The following is a 21,941-nucleotide window of genomic DNA, read 5'->3' as shown; positions in this document are numbered from 1 at the left end:
TCTAAAACATTTTTCCCCCTTTGGCTCTAGACTAGGAAGATGAGGTAACCTGTTGTCCATCATGTTTCGTGATCTGATGTTTCAAGTACACAACAAACACTTGGAAAATGCTCTGAAACACTTGGGTGGCTGCAGCTGTCATCTCATTTTTTTCTGGATTAAGTTTGGTCAAGAAAGAAACTGCCTCATTTTCTACTTGTCATTTGCCCAGGAAGTAAAAGCAAATTGTAATGAGGGAGTCACAGCAGGAGAGCCCCTAACAAATGAGAGACACACACTGACTGGCAGCGGGCATGTCATTTCAGTGATAAATGTATTTTATGCCTATAGTCAGAGTCAGTCACTATTGTCCTTGGATTTACTGCTGCCCGAAGTCAAAGTACAATTCACATTCTAAACAGCCCTAACAACTAGTGCCAGGAGCCTTACTTTTAAAATGTCAGCCATGTATCTTATTTGTGTAAGTAAAATATACATTTTTACTGCAACTTTTCTTACCACTGTTTAAGACATCATCAAATAAAAGTTAAATACTGATGAGACCCTGGTGAGGTGAACTTGTGTAAACTGACTAAAGGACTCATTGATGCAAAACTTAAACACAGCCAAGCCTCAGGAATTAGCCATTCTGTGATTTTTGTTTCTTCATTTGCTTAAATTTTGTGAAGAATTTTTATAAGCAGAATTGCAAAGCAACACCATTTCATGTTAAGACTAAGTATGTGTTTGACTTTGGTTTCTGGTTTTTTTGTTGTGGTGGTGATAGTTTTGGTTTTATTTTGTTGTTGTCATTGTTATTGTTGCATGTGTGTGCTGAGAATCAAACCCATCACTTTCTACTCTCTCTAAGAACAAGCTATACCCCTAAGCTGTACACCTGTGCCAAGACTTCTAATGTTTGAAATAAGCTGTCTATTAAAATATAGAAAATAACATTTTATGCTTTTCCCCTATATCCTTAAAAAGCATTCTTACTTTTTAGTGTGTTTGCTAACACTCTAATATTTACTCTATAAGTACTCAGAAGATCAGGTTATTTACGTTTTATTTAAAAATAAGTTGTATCTTCACAAATACTAATATCTAGAACCTGGAGAGATGGATTACTTGGTAAAAATGCTTGCCCTGCAAGTCTAAGGATCTGAGTTCAGCTCCTCAGCCTACGAGCTGCACTCTTGTAACTCCAAGGATAGGGAAGCAGAGACTGGAGCTTGTTAACTGTCCAGTGTCCTCAACCAGTGCATTCCAGTGCAGTGAGACAGCTTGTCTCAAAAAATAAGGAAAAATGGGAAGGCACCCAGTGTCAAATTCAAACATACACAAAGGCAGGCAGACAGCCATGTGCGTGTGCATGCCCACACACACAAAATACATAAATAAACCATGTCAATCATGTTTTTTTTTAAAATCTCCAACAGCAAAAAAAAAAAAAAAAAAAAAAGTAAGACTTAATGTAGTATTAAATGAGCTTATTTTGGTGTCTAAATCATTTGGGGAACATGACAGCTTAGGTAGCACAGCATCTTCTGTGAGTAGTTTTAAAGACACTGTCTTCATTGGGTTTAAGAGAAGTTCTCTCAAGGTGGGCTCACCACACATGCTCAGTAACAGTCCCCAGTCCTTCCTGCTGTCTTTAGTCTGCTTAGCCCTGGACTACAAATCCTAGCCATCCTGGAGGCTTCACAGACACCACCCTCCCAAGGATAGACTTTCACCCTCTGATGGCGTGTTCGTTCTGTCTTTCTATCCCTCTGTGTACTCCCGAATGTTCATGTTCTTGTTCTCTCTGTCTCTCTGTCTCTGTCTCTCTGTCTCTCTCTTTCTCTGTCTCTCTCTGTCTCTCTCTCTGTCTCTCTCTCTCTGTCTCTCTCTCTCTGTCTCTCTCTCTCTCTTTCTCTCTCTCTCTCATACACATATAATTTATAGCCAGAAAATTACCAAGGTTTCCTACCTACCCTTACAGTAATCCCATACTTCAATACTTACCCAAAGAATATTAGGAGATAAAAGAAGAGTCTCCCTGGTTTTAGCTTAGAGAAGGACAGTTAATCTTATTCTTTTCTGCACATGCCATACAGTCTCACGCCTCACTTAAGTAATACATTGAGTCATCCCTTGTATATCTAGAAATGTTGAGTTTCTGGTTCCTGCAACAGATACTTAGGTTCCTATTGTCAGACATGGAATTGGAAATGTTTTCCTTCATTGAAACTGTTCAAAGTAGTGCTTCGGAGAGTGAACTGGCACTGTAAATCCTCAAATATGAAGGATTCTATAGGCTTCTAGAAGCTGGCCTAGAAATCATATTACTGTCTACACCACTGTTTCAATGGATAACTGCAGAGTTCCAAACAAACTTGATCAGAACACTGTAGCATACTACACAGAAAAACTTCTCCAGTGTATGATAATAAATAAGTGATCAAGTTGTGTGCATGAGTGTATGTCCAGAAATGCAAACAAATGAAATATGAGAAGAGCTTATATTTATCATTAGTTAAGCTAGCACATCCCTATATTTAACAGAAGGCTTTATGTATTTCCTTTTGAAAGAATTGTCCCCTTTAAAATACCGTATACCCTTTATTATTTCACAAAGGTGACTAATGCCATAATTTTTGTCAACTTAACGCACACCTAGGCATACCTGGGGAGAGGGAATCTCATTTGACCAGTTACCTCTATCACACTGGCCTAGGGACATGTCTTTCTTGACTGTTAACTGATATGGGGATACCCAGTTCAATGTGGGCCATGGGCAGTGTCTTCTCTGGGCAGGTGGGCCTAGGCTGTGTGAGGGAAGTACTGAGCAAGTCCTAAGGAGCAGGCTAATAGCAGCATGTCCCCATGCTGGCTGCTTCAGTTTCTAGGTCTAGGTTCCTACCTTGAGCTCCTGTCTTACTTTCCCTCATGATAGACCTGAAAGCCATTAAACTCTTTCTTTTCCAAATTGCTTTTCATCACTGTGGAAAACAAACCAGAACAACTAGTCTCTATCCTAAGCCATAAAACCAACTGAATACCCTTTAGTAAATGATGCCTCTATTGTTCCTGTTGTAAAGCAAAGCGCGGTTTGGGGAAACACACATGTCTCTTATAGTTTTAAACTTACTATTTTAACATTTAAAGGCACCTGGCAACTCTGAGTTCTAGAACAAATGCACTGTTTAAAAATTGGCACAGAGAGCTTCAAAATTGCTCATTCTAGAAAAAAAAACTGATAAGTATTGTGATTTTATAGATGCGCTAACACAGAGTCTGGAAGATGGGCTGGAGAAATGATTAGTAAATAGGTAAAAACATTTTCTGCACCAGCCTGGAGCCTTGATAGGTTCCTGGAACTCATGTTAAAGGTTAGGAGAGCCCAGCATGGTGACACACATCATTAATCCCAGTGCTTGGGAGCGAGAGTAAGGCAAAGCTTTGTGAGTTTGAGGCCAGCCTGGTCTACACAGCACATTCCAGGAGACCCTGAACTACATAGGGAGACCTTGTCTTTAAAAGCAATCAAAACATGTAGAAGGAAAGAACCAACTCCACAAACGTGTCCTCTGACCTTCACACATTCTCCATGCATCCCCTAACACACGTCATATACAGACACAAGTGATGATAATAAATGCAAACTCTTAAAAATAAACCTGAAAGTGCATATTCACTGACTCAGCGCAGTTCCTTAAAGGGAATGGATTTAACGAGAGGGCTCATTTTGTACAAGTACTTCTAAAAAAATAGGTGGAACTAAAAGTTACTTTTAGAGTGTGTGTGTGTGTGTGTGTGTGTGTGTCTGTGTGTGTGTGTATGTGTATGTGTGTGTATGTGTTTCCATAGCCCAGTGTAGTGACAAATGCCTATAATTGAAGCACTCAAGAGGCTGAGGCAAAAGATTCCAAATTCAGAACAAACCTACAGGAAATCCAGTCTAGAGGGAACATAGATTTCTAGCTGTCTTACAAACATGTGGGAACACACAGGGTCTGCTGGTCAGGCAAGAGCAATCAATGAAGCAGCCCCTGGATTCAACTGCAGGCGTTTAAACCTCTGAACATGAAGCTGCCTTGGTTTCTTCACTGGGCAGGATGGAGGAAGACTGGGCTGGCTCACAGACACCTCAGCCCAAGGAGGATGGTGGTTCTTCCACATTAATTGGCAGCTCTCCTCTACAGTCCTGAGTGCCAGTGGTTTTTCATGGATCCATTTAGTTGTGTGTCCTCTGCAGGCAAAGAAAGGAAGCAGTTCTTAGGAGAAGAATGCGTATAAAATTCATAGCCTGCCTCTTTCTCTCTGGATACACAAAATGTCTTACAAAATAAAGAATGTAAAGGTAAGTGCTCTAGTCTTGAAGGGAGCCCAGCCTTTCTCATTGGCTCAGTTCCTTCCCACGGTCTCAGCACATAAGCCCCTTGGTGAGGTTACAGTGATTTGAAACAGACTTGAGGATTGACAAATAGGTAGTTTTTTAAATCTCTTTATCTTCTTTTCAGAAGAAGGCTGAGGTGGTGCTTTTTGATTATATATTAGGCCAAGTCTGGAATGAGGGTCAACTTGCATGATGTCTTCCTAATAGGATGCACTGGAACTAGTCAGTGAATTGAATTATTTTCTATCACTATCTGATTGAAACAAATAGACATTTGAGGAGAAGACAAGTATATTTGAATCATTTGAACATCTCAGTAGGAATAGACTTAAGGGTAAATACCATAAAGTGGGCTACCACAAGTTTTATTATTGGAAGCCAAGGAAATAGACTCTATTCCTTTAAAAAAAAAAAAAAAGCTCCAGCCCTTTTGTCCATTTGCAGTTACTAACAGTGATTTATACGTCATTTGGGGATAAACTAACTGACATTGATGAATTAAATAGTATTTCAGTATCTACATACTGATAATCCTTATGACATAAGCAATATAGCCTTTTGATTTTTTTTTTTTCTGTAGGGAATAATATTCCACTGGCTTAGAAGTAGTGAAGATGCTGCAAATGTTTCTGCTTTCACCTTTGTCATGGCATTACCACGAACTTTAGGTTTCGGTTTCGTTCCTCATTAGGCAATATGATTGCATTAAGGATACGAAGTTTTAAGCATACATGTCTCCTACATGCCCTGTATTTAAGAACATTAAATATACCTTCCTCTATAGGTAATCTCAGTAATAGGATGTTTAATTCACTTTCCACTGAAGTTAATTTTTTTTTGAGAAATCTACAGGGAATGCTGATTAAATATATAGCATATATGTCCAGAAGAAATTGCAGCAGAATACCCAGTGTATTTTGTATTGATTCTAGCTTATGATTCCATGAATTGATGAACCTTGGAGCAGAGCAAACTTGGTCATTGTGAGCGTTAGTAAAGGAAGCTGCACATTAAAGTAAAGAACCAAATACGTATGCATATATGCAAAGAGAGGCAAGTTCATCTCACCTGGTTATTATCTTTCCTAGTTTCTAATGAAATGGCTTTTTTGTTTTTAGAATTACACTAGGAAAGTCTTTAGTTTATTATACATTTACTATTGTGAAGTGTAATAACCATGGATAACCGATAAAGTTCAAGATTAAGAAAAAATTAGAAATATAAGTCTGTCTGTAAAAATAGGTCTTATTGCTGAAAATTTTAAAAGTTGTCCTTTTGGCAACTTCACAAGGTCCTGAGAGTGCTTGCCCAGAAGGGCTTGAGCGTGCTGCATGCCATTGTTTGTAAGTCCACGTGAGCTTTGGGACTAGCCATTGTCGGCTGATCCACTGTTTGGTAGTGTTATGATCTAAGCCTTGTGAGCAGCCACAGTGAGATGGCCCTCTGGTTAATGGATGTAAGCTTAACACCTACCTTAGTGACTTGCCGAGCCTGTCATTTGTCTCCTCGAACAGAGAGATGACTCAAATATCTGCTGACATTTTCCTTAGTTGGTTGTTTGGAAGAAAAGAACAGGGAATATTTTTCTTTGGATAAAATTCAATCTTAACCTTTGAACTCATCTGAAATGGCTGTGTTTAAATGAGCCTTTTCCTTGCCCAGCAGGGAAGGCTGTCTACCTTTGTTTCTTCCCTGCTATGAAGTTATCTCCTTGCCAGCCTGCCATGAAATGTGTGACTTCCTGTGTTGGGATCCAGAAAGACATGCAAATCGTATGCTGGGCTCTTTCCTTCCACGTCCCTTTCTGATTTGTCTGCTATAAATATGAATATGTAAAATTAAAAAAACTACACAGAGTGACCAGAGCTTGACCCACAGTGGCATTCATGGTCATCATTAAATGCTATTAGTACCAAAAAAAATGTCCATATTGCTAGTTCTTGCCTTTCTAGGACTCTGTACTTGCTCTCTGCGCATTTCCTGAGTATTATGGCCATCTCCAATCTATCTCTTGTTTCTATAGACCAGTTCAGGCATTTTTTTAACTGCAGGAATCTCCCATGTTTGTGCTTTTGAAGCATAAGTTGCATACCTGTCCTCTGCTTGTTGCGGTGCATTCTTGTTGCGGTGCATTCTGGGGGAAGGTGCCCCTGTGGAAAACATAACTGGGTCTTCTGTGGACATGTGTAGCCACTGGGAACAGAGCTCCCCGTGTCCTCAAATTACATCTACCTTATTACTCCAGATTCAGCCATGCTTCTCTCAAAGTAGACACTTCTTTCTCAGTCTCCAAGACATTGGTGCTGTGACATGTAGGCCATGCTCCTACCTATCTGTCTGTCCATCCATCCATCCATCCATCCATCATCTACCAATCTGTGCTCTATCTACTATTTACAAATACATAGTCAATTCTTTGTAAATCTTTTGCATATTTATAACAAAATTTTACCCACTTTCATAAATTTTTCTACCTTTGCTAAAAGTAACAAAATGTTTTGTTTGAGTCTCAATCACATAGATAAGAACAGAACCATGTGAGAGGAGTAAGCACTGCTCACTATTCATCTTGTCCCTCAGATCCTTTTCTTTCATTAGGCAATGGATTGGACCATGTAGTATTCTGTCTTCTGACTGGGACAATTGCAGAATTTCTTATTCCTCCTAGAACTTTAAAAGTAGACAATTTTCTTCATCCCATCTCTATCTTTTCCATACACCAATACCTTTGGGGAAAAACACACATAAGACATTGATGCTCATTTGAACATAAAAAAGCAGCCAGACTACCTTTAGACACCTGTTGTTTTGAAAATGGCTTTTAGTGTTTAGCATCTGAGACTGGGTTTGCTGCCTCGCAAGGCACTTACAAGTTCAGTGGGATCATCCACACCTGGGTGTCTAATGCAGCATGGGAGTTGAGTTTAAAGTTAGTTCAGGTGATATCTGCACCAATCCTCAAGTCCAGAGAATCTGAACAAAAGACAACATTTCATTATAATGGAGGCCAAAGCACTGTCCAGGCTGAGGCACTGATGACCTCAGCAGCTGTACCACACTGTGGACTGCAGAACATCTGGCCTACTCCCGTCAGATTGCCTCATCCACAAGAGACCTGTGTGTCAGCTGCAGCTGTGCTCTTGGACCTCCTGTAGATCTCTTTAGAGGCATCTCTGTAGGGAACTCAGCAGCATTATATCACACGTGTGTGTGTGTGTGTGTGTGTGTGTGTGTGTGTGTGTGTGTGTGTGCGCGCGCGCGCATGCACACCTGCATTTGTGGGCTGCCTGCATGTGTTTTCTTTCACCTGCTATAAAGGATAATCCTACTTAGTTCAAAACAGACTTCTAAGAAATATATATTTAAACTTGGTGTATATCTGGACTTCAAACCACTTAGATAAAAACAGGCCGAAGATGAACACAGTCTATATGCGGTATTTATTACTAGACACAAACTGAGCATAAATTTAATTCTAAGCTTCCTGGCAGTAAAGGAAATACCATTGGATTATGTAATAACTGTTTCACCATAAAAGGAAATGTATCTAGTAAGCAAACTATTTTCCTGACTGCCTCCCTCCCTCCCTCCAAAAATATTACCAGGAAGAGTTTTATGGCATCTGTTAGAGAAGCCACATCTCCTCTCATAAAGCTGCCCATCATGTAAATGTTCTGGACTCTAGTCTCTATAGAACATGAGGATATAGAGTGGACTGGCCAAATGTATCCCGAATGGGGCAGTGTGGACCTGGTTTCTAGTTTTCTGCAGGGATGACTTTCCCAGGAAAGTGTGCTACCTAGGTGTTAGATGTGACATTCTGTGGGTACCTGGCTTAAAGTCCACTTATTGCTAATTGAGGCAGGATGCTAATCTGAAGCAGATATTGCATTCTGTGTGGATAGTGAAAGGGTCACAGCCCAGAATGTGCTTGCTCTACCCCCACTCAGTTGGACATTGAGGCTTTCAAGAAGGGTCAACGTGTTCTTAGAAAAATTTGTAGTCTGGTTATGGTTTTAGTTGAGTAATCAAATTCCAGAGCATGGAGGAAACTGTTTTGAATCATATAGTTACAATGAAAGGCCTGTATTCTGTAGGTGAATTTGTCTGGCCCATAGGTCTGTTCTCAGTCCTACACTAGTGAAAAGCAAGTGTCCAAGCTGAAGTGGCCATGTGTAAGTGAGAGCCAGCTCTTGAGCAGCTCAGTTCACATGAGATATGGTAAGTTAGAAATGCAGACCCAAACCTTCTTAAGTAGTTTGCAGGAAAACAAAATAATGTCTACGGTACAGGGCTAGGGGTATCTGGTGGTAGTGCTTGCATCTTGTTCAAGGCCCTGGGTTCAATCCACAGTATAAAATAATGATGATGATGATGATGATCATGATGATGATGATCATGATGATCATGATGATAATGATGATGATTTGGCTTTGATGACCCTCTATTATAAACCAGGGTTTCACCAATTATTTATCTTAACCAAAAATAGAGATTTAAATTGGCCCCAAGGAAATGAGGTTTGTTTATCTTTTGTTGTTGTTTTCCAGACCTGGGTACTAATCTTGAAAAATGAAAGTGCTTTTCCATTGAGCTCTCTAAGCTCAATGCCAGACGACATTTACTTTTTTGAAAATTTCTCTCATGCTGTTTGATTGCACTGGTTTCCTTCAGTAACTATTCAGCACATGTACCCACTGCTCTATTTAGCATGCTTGTTGCCAGCACCATGGATAGCTCCCGCGGGTCTTTGATAATGGCAGTTTGAGGTCTGTTTTTAAACAATCTATGATGCCCAAAGATCCTGATTTGGGCATAAACCATTCTAGACTTTTAGGGCAGGAGTCATTTTAAAAAACACTGTACTTAAGTAACTGAGTTATGTGATTGTTAACATTTGTGTGGTCATTCTTAGGTAAACAAGCATAAGAAAAACATGTCAATAGTATTTGTTGAGTTTATTATGTGCTAAGAACTGTGAAGATTACAATATGTATATTAGTTCATTTAATTGCCACAAAGCTCTTTGACACACAGTCACTATCAGTGTCATCATCCCTGTACTATAGATACTGATACTTGAGGTTAAATTATGTGACTCTGGTTCCATAGTGAATAAGTAGTGAGTCAAATGCACACTCAGACAGTGTGACTCAGTTCCCATTCCCTCTGCTGCCTAAAGCCCAGCCCTATATTACCAGAATAGCATTCTCTCTTTGATTACCTTGACCATCAAATCAAATGGCAGGAAAGAAGCTAGCAAAGGCCATTAAGAAATGTGCTTGGCTCATGTCTTTCTGTACTCCCTAGTCTTTCTCACTTGAACTTTCAGATATGAATTATATAAAATTTCTTATAAAAATTTACAGCCTTTATGACCCAAATGACATCACAAGTCTTTGCCCACTGATACTCATTCCCTGCTCCATTACAGACTAAAGAGAAGACCCTGGGTGTTAGCTAGCATAGTGAAGGTATGGTGTGTAAGAGTTGAAGGTGGCTAGCTTACACTATTATTCTAATTTCCTTAGCATGCAGTATTTTGTAGAAATATTAACCCCATCAGATGAGTGTATTTTTATCAGAGACCTGCTCTAAAATACACCTTCCTTTTTATTATTCATGGTTAAATCAATGATAGCTATTGGCACAGGTTCAAGACTGTCCCTGTTAACATGATTTATATGTACCCATACCTCCAGTGTGTACATGTACATATGCATACTAATTGCAGTTGTATACAGTTAAGCGCAGTGTTATTGGTGTCAAATTAAGGATAAAACATGAAAATTGTGTAATTATTGAGGAGTTGAAAAAGTCTCTTGTTTCAGGAGACTCATCAAGAAGATTACAATACAGTTTAGCTTGGCTTTCACTTCAGATAAGCAAGTTCCTTTGTTATTTTTGGTGATTCTTCTTCTTTGTTTTTTAATTAGTTGAGGTTCACTAGAACAGAACAGATAGGATGAATCTGTTTCTACATGAAGAGGACTTATTAGAGTGGCTGACAGGCTGTGATCCAGCTAGTTCAACAATGGCTGGCTACCAATGGAAGGTTCAAGAATCCAGTAGCTGTTCAGTCCACACTGTTGGATGTGTCAGGTGGTCTTCAGTATGCACCAGAATCCCAAAGAAGTAGACTCTAACACCAGTGAAGGAATGAGCTAGTGAGCCAGAGCGTGCAGCCAGAGAGAGCAAGCTTCCTTTTCCCATGTCTTCTATAGGCTGACAGCAGAAAGTGTGGTTCAAATTAAAAGTGAATCTTCCCAGCTCAAAAGATTTGTATTAAAGGTGTGTCTTCCCACCTCAAAGATCTAGATTAAAAGCCAGTCCCCCCCCCCCCGCTTAAAGGAATTTAAAATAAATAAATAAATAAATAAATAAATAAATAAATAAATAAATCCCTCACATGTGTATCTAGCCATTTGGCTTTTAGTTAATTGCAGATGTTGTCAAGTTGACAATGAAGAGTAAGCCACCACACCATTCTCATTGGTGCAAAATTACAGCCTTTAATGTGAAAATTTAAGTCTGGTTTGTCCACTAATAATGCACTTTCTCTTTTGGCTCATACATGTTCAAATAGAAGACAGACCCACTCCTCAAAACAAGATTAATGGCATTACATGCATGAAGAATTTTTTTTCACTTTTTTAATTTTTATAACCTGATTTTGCAGTATCCAGTATCTGTGATATCACCTGTTCAACATTATGTTCACAGAAGTACTTGTAAGAGTTCTTTGGAATGTGTGTTACTGATGGCCCATGAATTTTATTTCAGACAATCCATGGACACAAGGGACCAATCACTGCAGTGTCCTTTGCTCCTGATGGGCGTTATCTTGCCACCTACTCAAACACCGACAGCCACATTAGTTTCTGGCAGGTAAGCAAGTCTTAAATATGTGCTGCTTTATGTGCTGAGGTGGGGAAGTCTTCGTGATGGCCCAGTCTACCAGCCTTCCTCTGTGCCCGTCCTTCCTCCCTTACACAAATGGTGAGTGTTCCAGTGCTGACTATGTGCTCAGCACTGACGTGCAGTGTGCTGAGAACACAGCAATCTGGCTAAGAAAGCACCCACTGTCACAAGGCTTCATGCTAAGGGAAGCACAGGTAAACATGCAAGCAATTACAGTACAGAGAATCTGAGAACGATGTGCTAGGAAGCCTTCCAGAGCAAGGGACACCTGCTGGAGCCATGAGCAGTAGAGGAAGAACATGGTGAGGCCTAGGTGGATATGAATCCTGGGGAAGCTGCACTCAAGCCAGGAGTTTACAGTAATTTCTAACAAGGTCCTTGGATCTGCTCTAGTGGAGCATAGGACACTTATTTTATGCATGCCCCCTTGTCTCCTTTTTTTGTTTGCATTATGTTTTTGTTTGAATGCTGAGTTGTTTGTTTAGTTTAGTTTTGTTGTTTTGTTTTGTTTGAGATGTTTCTCCCTTATAACCCAGGCTGGTTTCAAATCCAGTATCCTACCTCCACCTTTAAGTGCTGGGATTATAGGCATGCACTACCAGACTGGTACTCACATAATGTTCTTAATGTGTAAACTATCCAAGACATTTAAAAAATAACCTTGTATATCTTTATCTGGCCCTTCATGGGATACATGTGAGAATATATATATATTTACATTGATGAAACTAAATGCTAATTTTGAGCAACTAATTTTTATAGTAGACTATTTCATACTAAATGTTTAATTACTACCATCTTCTCTTCCTTTTTTAAACTCTTTTTAGTTCTGACAATTAGAAAAATGTTAACAAGATACCCTTCCCACCAGGGGTTATTCTAAAATTTTGTTGACAACTGCATTTTTTGGAGGATGCAAATGCGCTACATAGCTTTAAAAGCTGAGAAATAAAATTAAAGTTTTGACAAGGTTTTAACACAACTTGATGATGGTTTAAAAACAAAATCAATAGCTAATAAAATGTAAAGCAAATACAATAAACTGTTTAATTAACAACATCCTACTGAAATGTGACACCTTCAAATCTGTCAGAACCTTTTTCTCCTTTTTAATCTCATTTAGCCTTCCAGGATATTTTCTCATTATCCCTTTTTCTAGAATGTGTCTTCAGCACCTTAATTAACTCATATTAAACTCCATCTATCAGAGACATCACCCAGTCTTCACTCTGAGCAACCACAGGTCCAGCATTTCTACTGAGCACCATTAGTGCCCACAGATGGGCTTAGAGCACAAGTCCCTCTGAGCGCTTGGCCAATTGCATTTTTTCCTACTCACATCTGATACAGCGGGCCACCATTATGCCACCTGTACTTTCATGCACATTTCCCTTTAGGTCCTATTTTTCTGGAGTCTTTGATGGGTGTTTACACACTACCTGTGTTTCCAGGTGCTAGGTTCTGACCCACACTGCAGAAATAAGGATTAGCAAGTTTGGAGCCTAGTTCTCAAGGTGACTAGTTTTCCCCATGCTTTCCTTTTTATAAAGAGTGAGCAAGCCAAGCCTGCTTTTTTTTTTTTTGTCAACTTTTGTTCAGCTAAGAAAGTACAGTATTACAGAAAAGATAAACCCAGTTTGATAGCTTTTTAACACTTTCTTGAATCTGTTGTGTGGTAAGCTTTTGTCTTGCCCTTAACTATATCAAGGTTCTTTTTTAATACATTCATTCATTGTTTTCTCAAAACATCTCCACTCCCATCCAGATTCTGATCACATGGGTGTCCATTCTTATTTTAGAAGCCAAGGTCATATACAAGATGGCGCCATCTTGATTCCTCATCTAGTCCCTCTCTGCTGGCTCGCTGACATTTCTGGCTTTTTCCAGAACATCTGAGCCTGTGAACATGACTCCATAAGACTCCCTGCTCCAAAGGCTGCTTGGTGCCATCTGCACTAGAGAGCTCAGCCACTTCCAGGTCTTTCCTCCCTCTGACAGCGTCAGAGTGAAAGATGCAGTCACCTCCTATGTTGCTCAAAGTGTAAATGGAAGGCATGAAAACAGATCATTCCGGCTGTCCAAGAAAATAGCACAGCTCTTCAGAACTGCATTGGCTTTATTGTTTGTTTTGTTTTGTTTTATTAAAGAGAGTCTCCAGTGCAATGGTGGAGTCTCCTGCTGCTGTCCTGGTGTACACCCATGTCGCTCAGGTCTAATGCTATCTGAAAAGACTTGATCATTCCAGGAAGTGAACTATAATATATTTTGAAAAGTTAATGAAGTCTTATTAATACAAAGCCTTACTAAAACTATCAGCTATAAAATCTTTGCTGAGAAATGAGTGTTAATGAGTAATATTGGTTGGGTAATTACTCAAGTGAGACTCAGTAAAAGGTTTGTATACTGCATTACTTACTGAGGAAGGCATTAAAATATTCTCTTGTTTTGATTAATTATATCTATGTGTGTTTTTTTGTTCAGAAAACAATCTTCACATAAGTAGTGTAGTGATGCATATGTCTGAAGGAAAGGGAGAAGCCAGTGTTGGGTTTTAGTCCGTTTATATAATTAGCTATTAAATAGCATGGTCTGGCAGCCATATACCATATTTCTACAATTTGAATATTTCACTTCAGTATATCTGTTTAATATCACAGCTAGGAGAGTTTGCTAATGAAAAACATCCTTAACTCTCTCCAGAAATTACCAATACCACCTAACAAATAAAATTGTTAATACATTACATAGGTGCTGGTTTCTTTTTATTTCCTCCATCATCCAGTGGAGTGCTACTCAGCCACTCAAAACCAGGAATGTAAATCTGTCGTCGTAGCATGAAGGTTGCCTTAACATGTTGTTGAATGGAAGAGCAGATGGTGAAGCAACTTCTTAATGTGATATGTGTATGTGTGTATATGTGCACATTATGAGTGCATACATTGTGTACAGGTGCAAGGTATTTGAATGTGCATGTGGTATGTGTGTGTGGTATTGCATGCAGTGTACATATAAGTGCAGGGTATGAGCTTGCGAGTGCATATGACATGTCCTCACATGGTGCACATGAATACATAGTGTGTAAGTGTGTAAGTGTGTATGTATATGATTGTGTTACAGTTTTCATATGTATGCCAGGTGCTTGAGTATGCATGCGATTGTGTGTGCATGTGTGATTTTTGTGTGTGTATACATTGTGCATATGTGTGCAGGGTATATGAGTGAATGTTAGGGAGGTCCAAAAGTTGTTTACCAAAATGCTGACAATGTTTGTCAAAGGAGATAGGATTTGGGGAGGTTTTTTTTTCTTTTTTATACTTCTATTTAAAATTTTATAATATTTATGATTTTTTGTAATAAAGAAAAATACTTAATATTGATAAATTTTGTAATTCCATGTAGCTTTCACTCAAAGTTTTAAGTTTCCTTGAGTTGAGTTTATCATAGTTTATAGCCAGATATCAGTCAATAAAATAATGATGATGACTAGCAGAGTGATTCATTGTTTCGTTGAGAATTAACTCTCATCCTGAGAACTAAGAACAGGCCTCCTTTGAAGGGCTGTAGGCAAAGGCTAAACATGAAATCTGGTGAGACCATGGGTCTTCATTTCCACACCTCTAACAAACAGTGTGTACCTTTGAGAACTCAGTGTACCCTGTTCTAAGATGGAAGGCTTTTTGATTGAGGCCCTGAGCAGTGCAAAAAGACTCAGCTTATGATGGGAACCCAGCTACAACAGTGGCTTGTTTATAAAATGTGCCTGTCTATGGCATGTCTACAAGATATTCTCAGACCATTTCTTGTAAACGACTACATTTCAAGGAATGACTAAAAATCAAGGCATATTCAAGCCTATTATATGCCCTTTGCATCTTCAGCTACAAGCAGAACTCAAGCTTCATAAATATTCTCATAGCAAATCCATAAGGAATTAAAATACTTTGTAGCTATTTATCAACTGAGAAATCATATATCTTTAAAGTATAGTACACTTGTTGATGCCAGTAAATTTTAACTAACAAGTTCCTGGATCAATTGGATCTGTTCTATAAGAGGACTAATTATATAATGTTAGGTTTTATAGATGTTAGACTAGCAAATCGAGATCACCATCCTTATCTGCATTTAAAACAGTACAGAACCCCCAGGAAGCAGTAAGGCTTAGGGTGTTATCTTTTATGGGGTCTTTTAGGAAAAAGAGGAAAAGAAACGAGGAAAGAGACCTTGGGAGGCTGACAGGTGAGGCACTGTCTGACTTCAGCTGAACTTTACCAGAAAGAGTTAATGATGACCATACATTTGGTTTAAAATGTGACCTCGTACACTAGTGATTTTTTTCACCTCTTGTGTTGTGTTCGGCACTATTATTAATGCAGGAAAATCAGTAACATTAGTCATCTTAAAAGGGTTATTACTCAAGATGATTTAAATTGTGAAAATGTCAGCGGAGCTTGCACGCACCCTGCTAGAGATGCCATGATTTACGCCCTCTGACACCATCCTGCTACCGAGAAGCCTGGGAAAAGGAATGGCTTATATTTTGCACTGATCCAAATTCAGAGCATGGTATCACAGTAACACATCTTAAAGGTCCGAACATCTGCTCAGATTTCAACTGCTGGTGCCGATGGGTCATCATAGACATGTTTTGTTCACATAGCCAGCATGTGGTCCATGTAGATGAAGATGCTTTAGTCACCAGAGGAATAGGAAGTGGATATCAGTGTGGAGGACGAAGATTATTTCCAAGGCTTCTTTCCAGGTTTCAGAATGCTCTCTCTGTGATTTATAGTAGCACAGATAATGCATATAGAAGTCGTTTAAGTAATATTAAGCTCTTCAAGAAACCTTCAAACCCAGTGGTTCCAAAACCAGGCCACTTAGACAATAATTATTTGATATTCAGCACCTTAATCTACTTACATGGTTGCTCAGGATCCATAATTTTCATGTTTTCATTTTGTAAATGGATTAAAAGAAAAATCACATTTTTAATGCAAACCCAGAAAAACTCTCAAAAAGGCAAAACCATATTGTCCTTAGCAGGGTAGCAGGGGGGTGGAATGACAGTTCTCACTTCTGAGCTGGGGGCTCAGGAGATGCCTCAGTGGGTAACATGCTGAGGAACTGAGTTTGGATCCCAGCACCCACAGATATGCTGGGCTGCTGCGGTAGCACACCTGAAATCCTGGCACTTGGTAGGCAGAGAGAGGAGGCAAGGGATTCCCTGGCCAAGTGTGTGAGCTAGAGGAGCTGAATGTGTGAGGCCCAGGTTCAGGAAGAGAGACGTGGTGGCGGGAAGTGATTGTGGATGACCCCTGACACACACACTCAATGTTTTTCCAGAGCTTTTGGAAAGGTACATGTGTGTAATGCTCCTTGGTACTGGGAATGCGGCTTAGAGTGGGGCCCAGACAGTTCCCACTCTATCCATAACTTGGATGTACTTCACTTTCCTCAATCAATTAGAAACCAAATCCTGTCTGATAGAGCTGTTTTATTAGAGCCTTAATTTAGCTTTTCCTCAGAATCAGCGGACTCTGTACTGTCACATTATACTCACAAAGGAAAATTTCTCCAGGCTTCTGTGTTCACATCAATGGCATCACAACAATTTGAAATCTACTCAAAGGAGTCATTTAGAGTTAAATAACTCACAGCTGAGTGTGCATCGCCATGCTGGAGGAGAGAGTAGCAGAAGAAATAAGCCACTCTCTGTGGAGGAGAAGGGAAGGTCTTGACATGTGTCTTGATATGTGTGTGCCCTGTCCCTGCAGATGAACACCTCACTCCTGGGAAGCATTGGCATGCTGAACTCCGCACCTCAGCTGCGCTGCATCAAGACCTACCAGGTACCTCCAGTGCAGCCTGCATCTCCTGGCTCCCACAACGCCCTTAAGTTGGCCCGGCTCATCTGGACTTCCAACCGGAATGTTATCCTCATGGCCCATGATGGGAAGGAACACCGCTTCATGGTCTGACCCTGCTGTTGCTGTCCTGACTGTCGATTGATTTTGTATTGTCTAGGCCGATGTTGCTCTGTCCTCCTACTGGACTATTGCTTGCTTCCTGCCCCCTCAATGCCATCCAGGACCATGGCCCAGTGTGTGTCATTTGCGCATGCTTCGTGGGGGCAGATTCCACATGGGCAGCAGCAGCCTATCAATTTAAAGGCACGCACATACTACTCAACAGGATGTGACCATTCTGTTACTAGGTAGTTTTTCCCTGCCAGAGATAGGAGGGGACAGCTAGTGGTTCCTGGAGATGGTCTTGTTGCTTGATGCAACAGAAGCCTGAGAATCAATAACCAGTGTGATGGCACTCCCAGCCCTAGAAGCCTAGCTTGGACCTGGATGCTGGCGTGATGTGGAGTCCTCCTTATTGAAATGAGTTCCCTTTGGATTTCCCAAACATACTGTTGTTTACTAAACCACTCCATGTTTACAGTTTTTTTTCCTACTAGCAATTGATAGGCAGTTACTCAAGTCCGTGTCCAAGGATTTATCCGCTACCTTCTCAGTAACACCAATCCTGATTTGAGAACATAGTAAGAAAAAATTAAATTACATACATATTTTTCCTTCTAGAAAAGCTTTCTAGATAGCTAGCTTTCTAAATGCTCATTTCTGGTTAAACGTTAGTAGATTTCATAGTTTAAAATACAGATCATCACTATTCACCATGCAGTGACTATAGCCAACCTTCTAAGGGGACTTTCAACAAACAACCAAGTTTAGAAGCATAGCATGTTTATATAGTGAAGTGTCACCCATGTGTCACTAGGTTCTCCTGCTCAGGAAAGGCCTCCTCTTGGGTTCTTTCACATGTTCTCAGGTGTACAACAATGTCACTTACAGTGATCATTTCAACCTGAGCTTCCAAATTCTGACCAGTGAAAGAATAGCTAGGAAGGCATTTAAGTCAGCATCTTAGAAATCTCATAACTGTGTAGACACACTGTTCAAGGTGTACAGAAAATGTGAAGACTGTCAGTCTGCTTGAGTGGACACTACAGTGAAATTGTTCATGCTTCAACCCAAGCCTCACTTCACTCTCTTCTTGTGTCAAGTTATGTTGGTCTAGTTGTAATGGAAGAAAAAATCCATAACAGCATTTCGTATGAGTTGTTCCTAAATCTTTTGATTTGTATTAGTGGAGGTTGATTTGTGTTTTGGTCGATTGGTTAGTTACATAAGATTGTTTATTATATATAAAAATTGAAAAGGAGTTACTGAATTCAAAGAAAATATATATAAATATATAATATTAACAGAGTAAAGTGATAATGAGAGCATTTAGTCTCAAACTCATAGACTGCCAAAGTTTATGTCACATGTAGAAAAGTAGGATCAAGGTCCATGAATAAACACATAGTTTACAGTCCTTCAAAGAACATGTGAAGAAGCTAATGAATGCCCTCCGTGTCTTTTGCCTAGCGATATGTGTTATTTTCATTGATGGCAACTCTATACTGTCTCTTGGGTTTTGATGTTGGGGTTCTTTCAAAAGTGAATTTATTTCACATGCATGTATATTGTATTTATAATGATTATATATGTAGCTTCCAAGAAAGAAACCAAGAACTCTACAGTGTAGACATTTGTGACCATGCTAATATATCTGATGTAGATGGAGACATGTCCAGCGACCTCTAGAGCCTGCTGTCTGCTCAACACAGATTTACTTGATGAACTTTAGAGGGAGAAGTTAAACTAGTTAGAATGATAAGCAAACACAGAACTTTGTTTTTGTTTTTTTAAGCAAAATGTTCTATACATTTTGAAAGAGATACAGGACTGGAAGTCAACAACAGATGCTATCACATCATAGAGATGGGCACAAAGCAGTGAGGTCACAGGACAAACTTCTGGTCATAGGTCCAGGCCAGTCCTTCCGTGCACTGTGTATATGTTCAGAAGAGCACAAGGACTATAAAACTCTGTGCACATAAAGCTTCATGCTAGAAGAGTCACTAACTGATAGAGTGTCATTCACATTCTTGTTAACATAACGCTCTCTTGCTGTTTTGACAACCATAGTCCCCAGCTTCATCTCAGTGTGGATTCCTCAACACTGGGGTAAACTTTGTATTGTCATCCTCCCAGTATGGTTGTAGTGTTTTATTGATTTTGTTGACACAGCACTTGGACCCGTCCTTGTAAATATAAAGACATATGTGGCTTCAGTGGTAATTTACAAGCAAAAGGTGACATGATGTGACACCTGTATGAAAACGTTGTCATGTTTGACACTGCACATAGTGGCTGAGTTAAAATGTCTTACCTCCTAAGGCATTCTGGCTGAATGCATTTAATAGATCCTATATGTATGTTTAACATTGCTGTGTACATACTTGTGTTAAATAAAATTGAAGTGTACTGAAGATTGTTTTTATCCTGTTCTTACTGTTTGCTGTGGTCCCTCTTAAACATTCTCTGTTGGAACCCATTTATCCCTCTTGCCCTCCTGTTTGTAGCTATTCATTTTACTGGAGAGCAAGTTTCAGGAAAGGTGACTAACCTTGTTCTCAAAGGACAGTAGAGCAGTGACGGCTCTTGCTTGAGGCCAGATGGAGAAACTCAGCAGCATCCTCTACGGCCTGGGCAGGGCAGTTGCATGCATCCTGCTTTACCTCCAGCCTGACTTGCACCTAAACAGATAGACATTGTACTGAATTGTATCCTGTCAGGCCTCATGACAGGGGCTATCTGCCTTGGAATCAGACATGGAGATCATTGGATTCATTTTATTCCATCTTCAGTTTAAAGTCGAATTTGAATGCTGAGGTAAGAATAGCAAATGTTCTAGTCACCCACTGAGCATTCCACAACAACTGAACCTTTCTCCTGCTTTTCATACGAGAATGCAGAACAGCTTGACTCGAGTCAGCCATGTATCAGCATAATCATCCCTGGGAATTGGCGATAACGTAAATGTGTCCTTGTAGGAAAAGAAGAGCAGTAATAGTTCTGTGTGGCTGGTGATCACATAAACTGATCAAATGTGGAAAGGGCATGACATTAATAGGAAGGTAAAGACAAGCAGTGCTGGGTGAACTTTCACCTTTCACCCCTTTGCCTGACTGACAGAACTGAGTGTTGGAGAAAATCAATACTTCAGAGCCAGGAGGGAAATATTTCCACCCTCTAACTAGAGAATATATTTTGACAAGGCCAAGATAATACAAGCTGCACAGGAGAAAGAGAAAAGACTCATTTTTAAAGCTTGACACTTCAAGGTGTTTTTGTACAAGGGTTTAGAGATCGTCAATACATACAAATACCAAAGGTCAAACAGAGAAGCCACAAGAATTTCAAAAATCAGATGCTCCAGTTCTCTTTGCTGTTTACAAACTAAAAAGGGAAAAGAAAATAGACTACTTATTGAGGGCCTTGTGTTTGCAATTGTTATTTAAATGAACTGAGCCCCCACTATTGAGTATTTAAAAGTATGATCCTTTTAAACTGTATAGTCAGAAATATGGGTATACCAAGATGATAAGTGTTCAGACTCCTTATTTCTATAACTTTCAGTTCATGTGATTATGACTGTGACAGATTTGTCTTCTAATTTAGTTCAACCATTTACATAGAAAAATCATTGGTTCACCTTTAGAGCTAAAATGATTTGTAGTTTCCCAAATCTTCATAAACCTATCATTTATCCAGGTACCCTAATTAGGACCCTTCTAAATGAAAGGCTTTGCTCCTTTATGGGGGAAAAAAAGCAACTCACTTGATTCTTATCTGCAGACCTGGGTCCCTTCTGTGGATACAACAATGGGCAAACAATTGGGAATTCTCTTCCCTTCAGGTAAAAAGTCAAGGGAGCCATATGTTGCCAGACCTTCCAGCCAAGCTCTGAAGGACAAAGGAATCCTAAGAACAGGGTAGTGCTCATAGCTGAGTCTTCTCAAAAAGATTACTGAAGTACAGCCTCTGTTTACCTTTCCTCAAATTAGTAAATGGCACTCTTTTCTGAGAAGACAGGTCCAGCTGGAGATGTTCAGTTTTGTTATTTCAAAGTAAGAACGCTGATAATCCAAGGCTACTTGATAAATCTAAGAGCCCCCAGAGAAAGCCTGGAGTGCCGTGCCTGGTTTGCAATTATGGCATCAAGTAAATGGATACTACGCTGTTAAATCTATGAGATTACACTACAGAAAAGCAACAACGCTCACTAAGTGTTCCCTAAGTGTAAGTGAACAGTTTTCATGTAAGTGACATTTAGTAGGAATAAAAACGGTCACCCTGCCTTTTGGAAAGCGCTGGGTTATTGTGTCCTCATATTTTGTGTCTTGGCTGTGAGCATCCTCTCTAATATCTTCACTCTTGGATAGCTCAGAACGTGCCTGATAGAGATCCAAGGTTCTACTCACGTTCATCAGCCTCTTTGCCAGATGGTATGGCAACCTTCTTGCTTTTCACCAAAAACTTTGGATGTGAATAACTGTAAAAACAAATAACCTCATAGCTCTAGAACTGCACGGAAGGTTGGCTGAAGCCATTACTGACTGCTTTACAGATAAATGGCTCCCTTTGCTCAGACCTGCATTCCTCCCCTGCAGCCTTGATCCTGAGAACACCATACCACAAATCTAATCAGTGCTCCCTCCCTCCCTCCCTCCCTCCCTCCTTCCCTCCCTCCCTCCCTCTCT

At 39.8% G+C, this 21,941-nt stretch overlaps 1 protein-coding gene across 1 annotated transcript in view; it reads left to right on the top strand.

The window, feature by feature from the left end:
- The window catches only part of Wdr7 (WD repeat domain 7), a 270,408-nt gene extending 250,741 nt beyond the window's left edge, over positions 1–19,667 (top strand). The window contains exons 26-27 of the mRNA XM_028774209.1: positions 11,144–11,248; positions 17,059–19,667. Coding sequence (XP_028630042.1) covers positions 11,144–11,248; positions 17,059–17,262 — 309 coding nt within the window. The 3' untranslated portion in view covers positions 17,263–19,667. The remainder of the gene's footprint in view (positions 1–11,143; positions 11,249–17,058) is intronic.
- The last annotated feature ends 2,274 nt before the right edge of the window (positions 19,668–21,941 follow it).

This window comes from Grammomys surdaster, unplaced genomic scaffold, assembly GCF_004785775.1.
Source record: "Grammomys surdaster isolate TR1022 unplaced genomic scaffold, NIH_TR_1.0 239, whole genome shotgun sequence".
In the NCBI taxonomy this organism is placed as follows: Eukaryota; Metazoa; Chordata; class Mammalia; order Rodentia; family Muridae; genus Grammomys; species Grammomys surdaster.
This window is presented reverse-complemented; position numbering and strand designations above follow the sequence as displayed.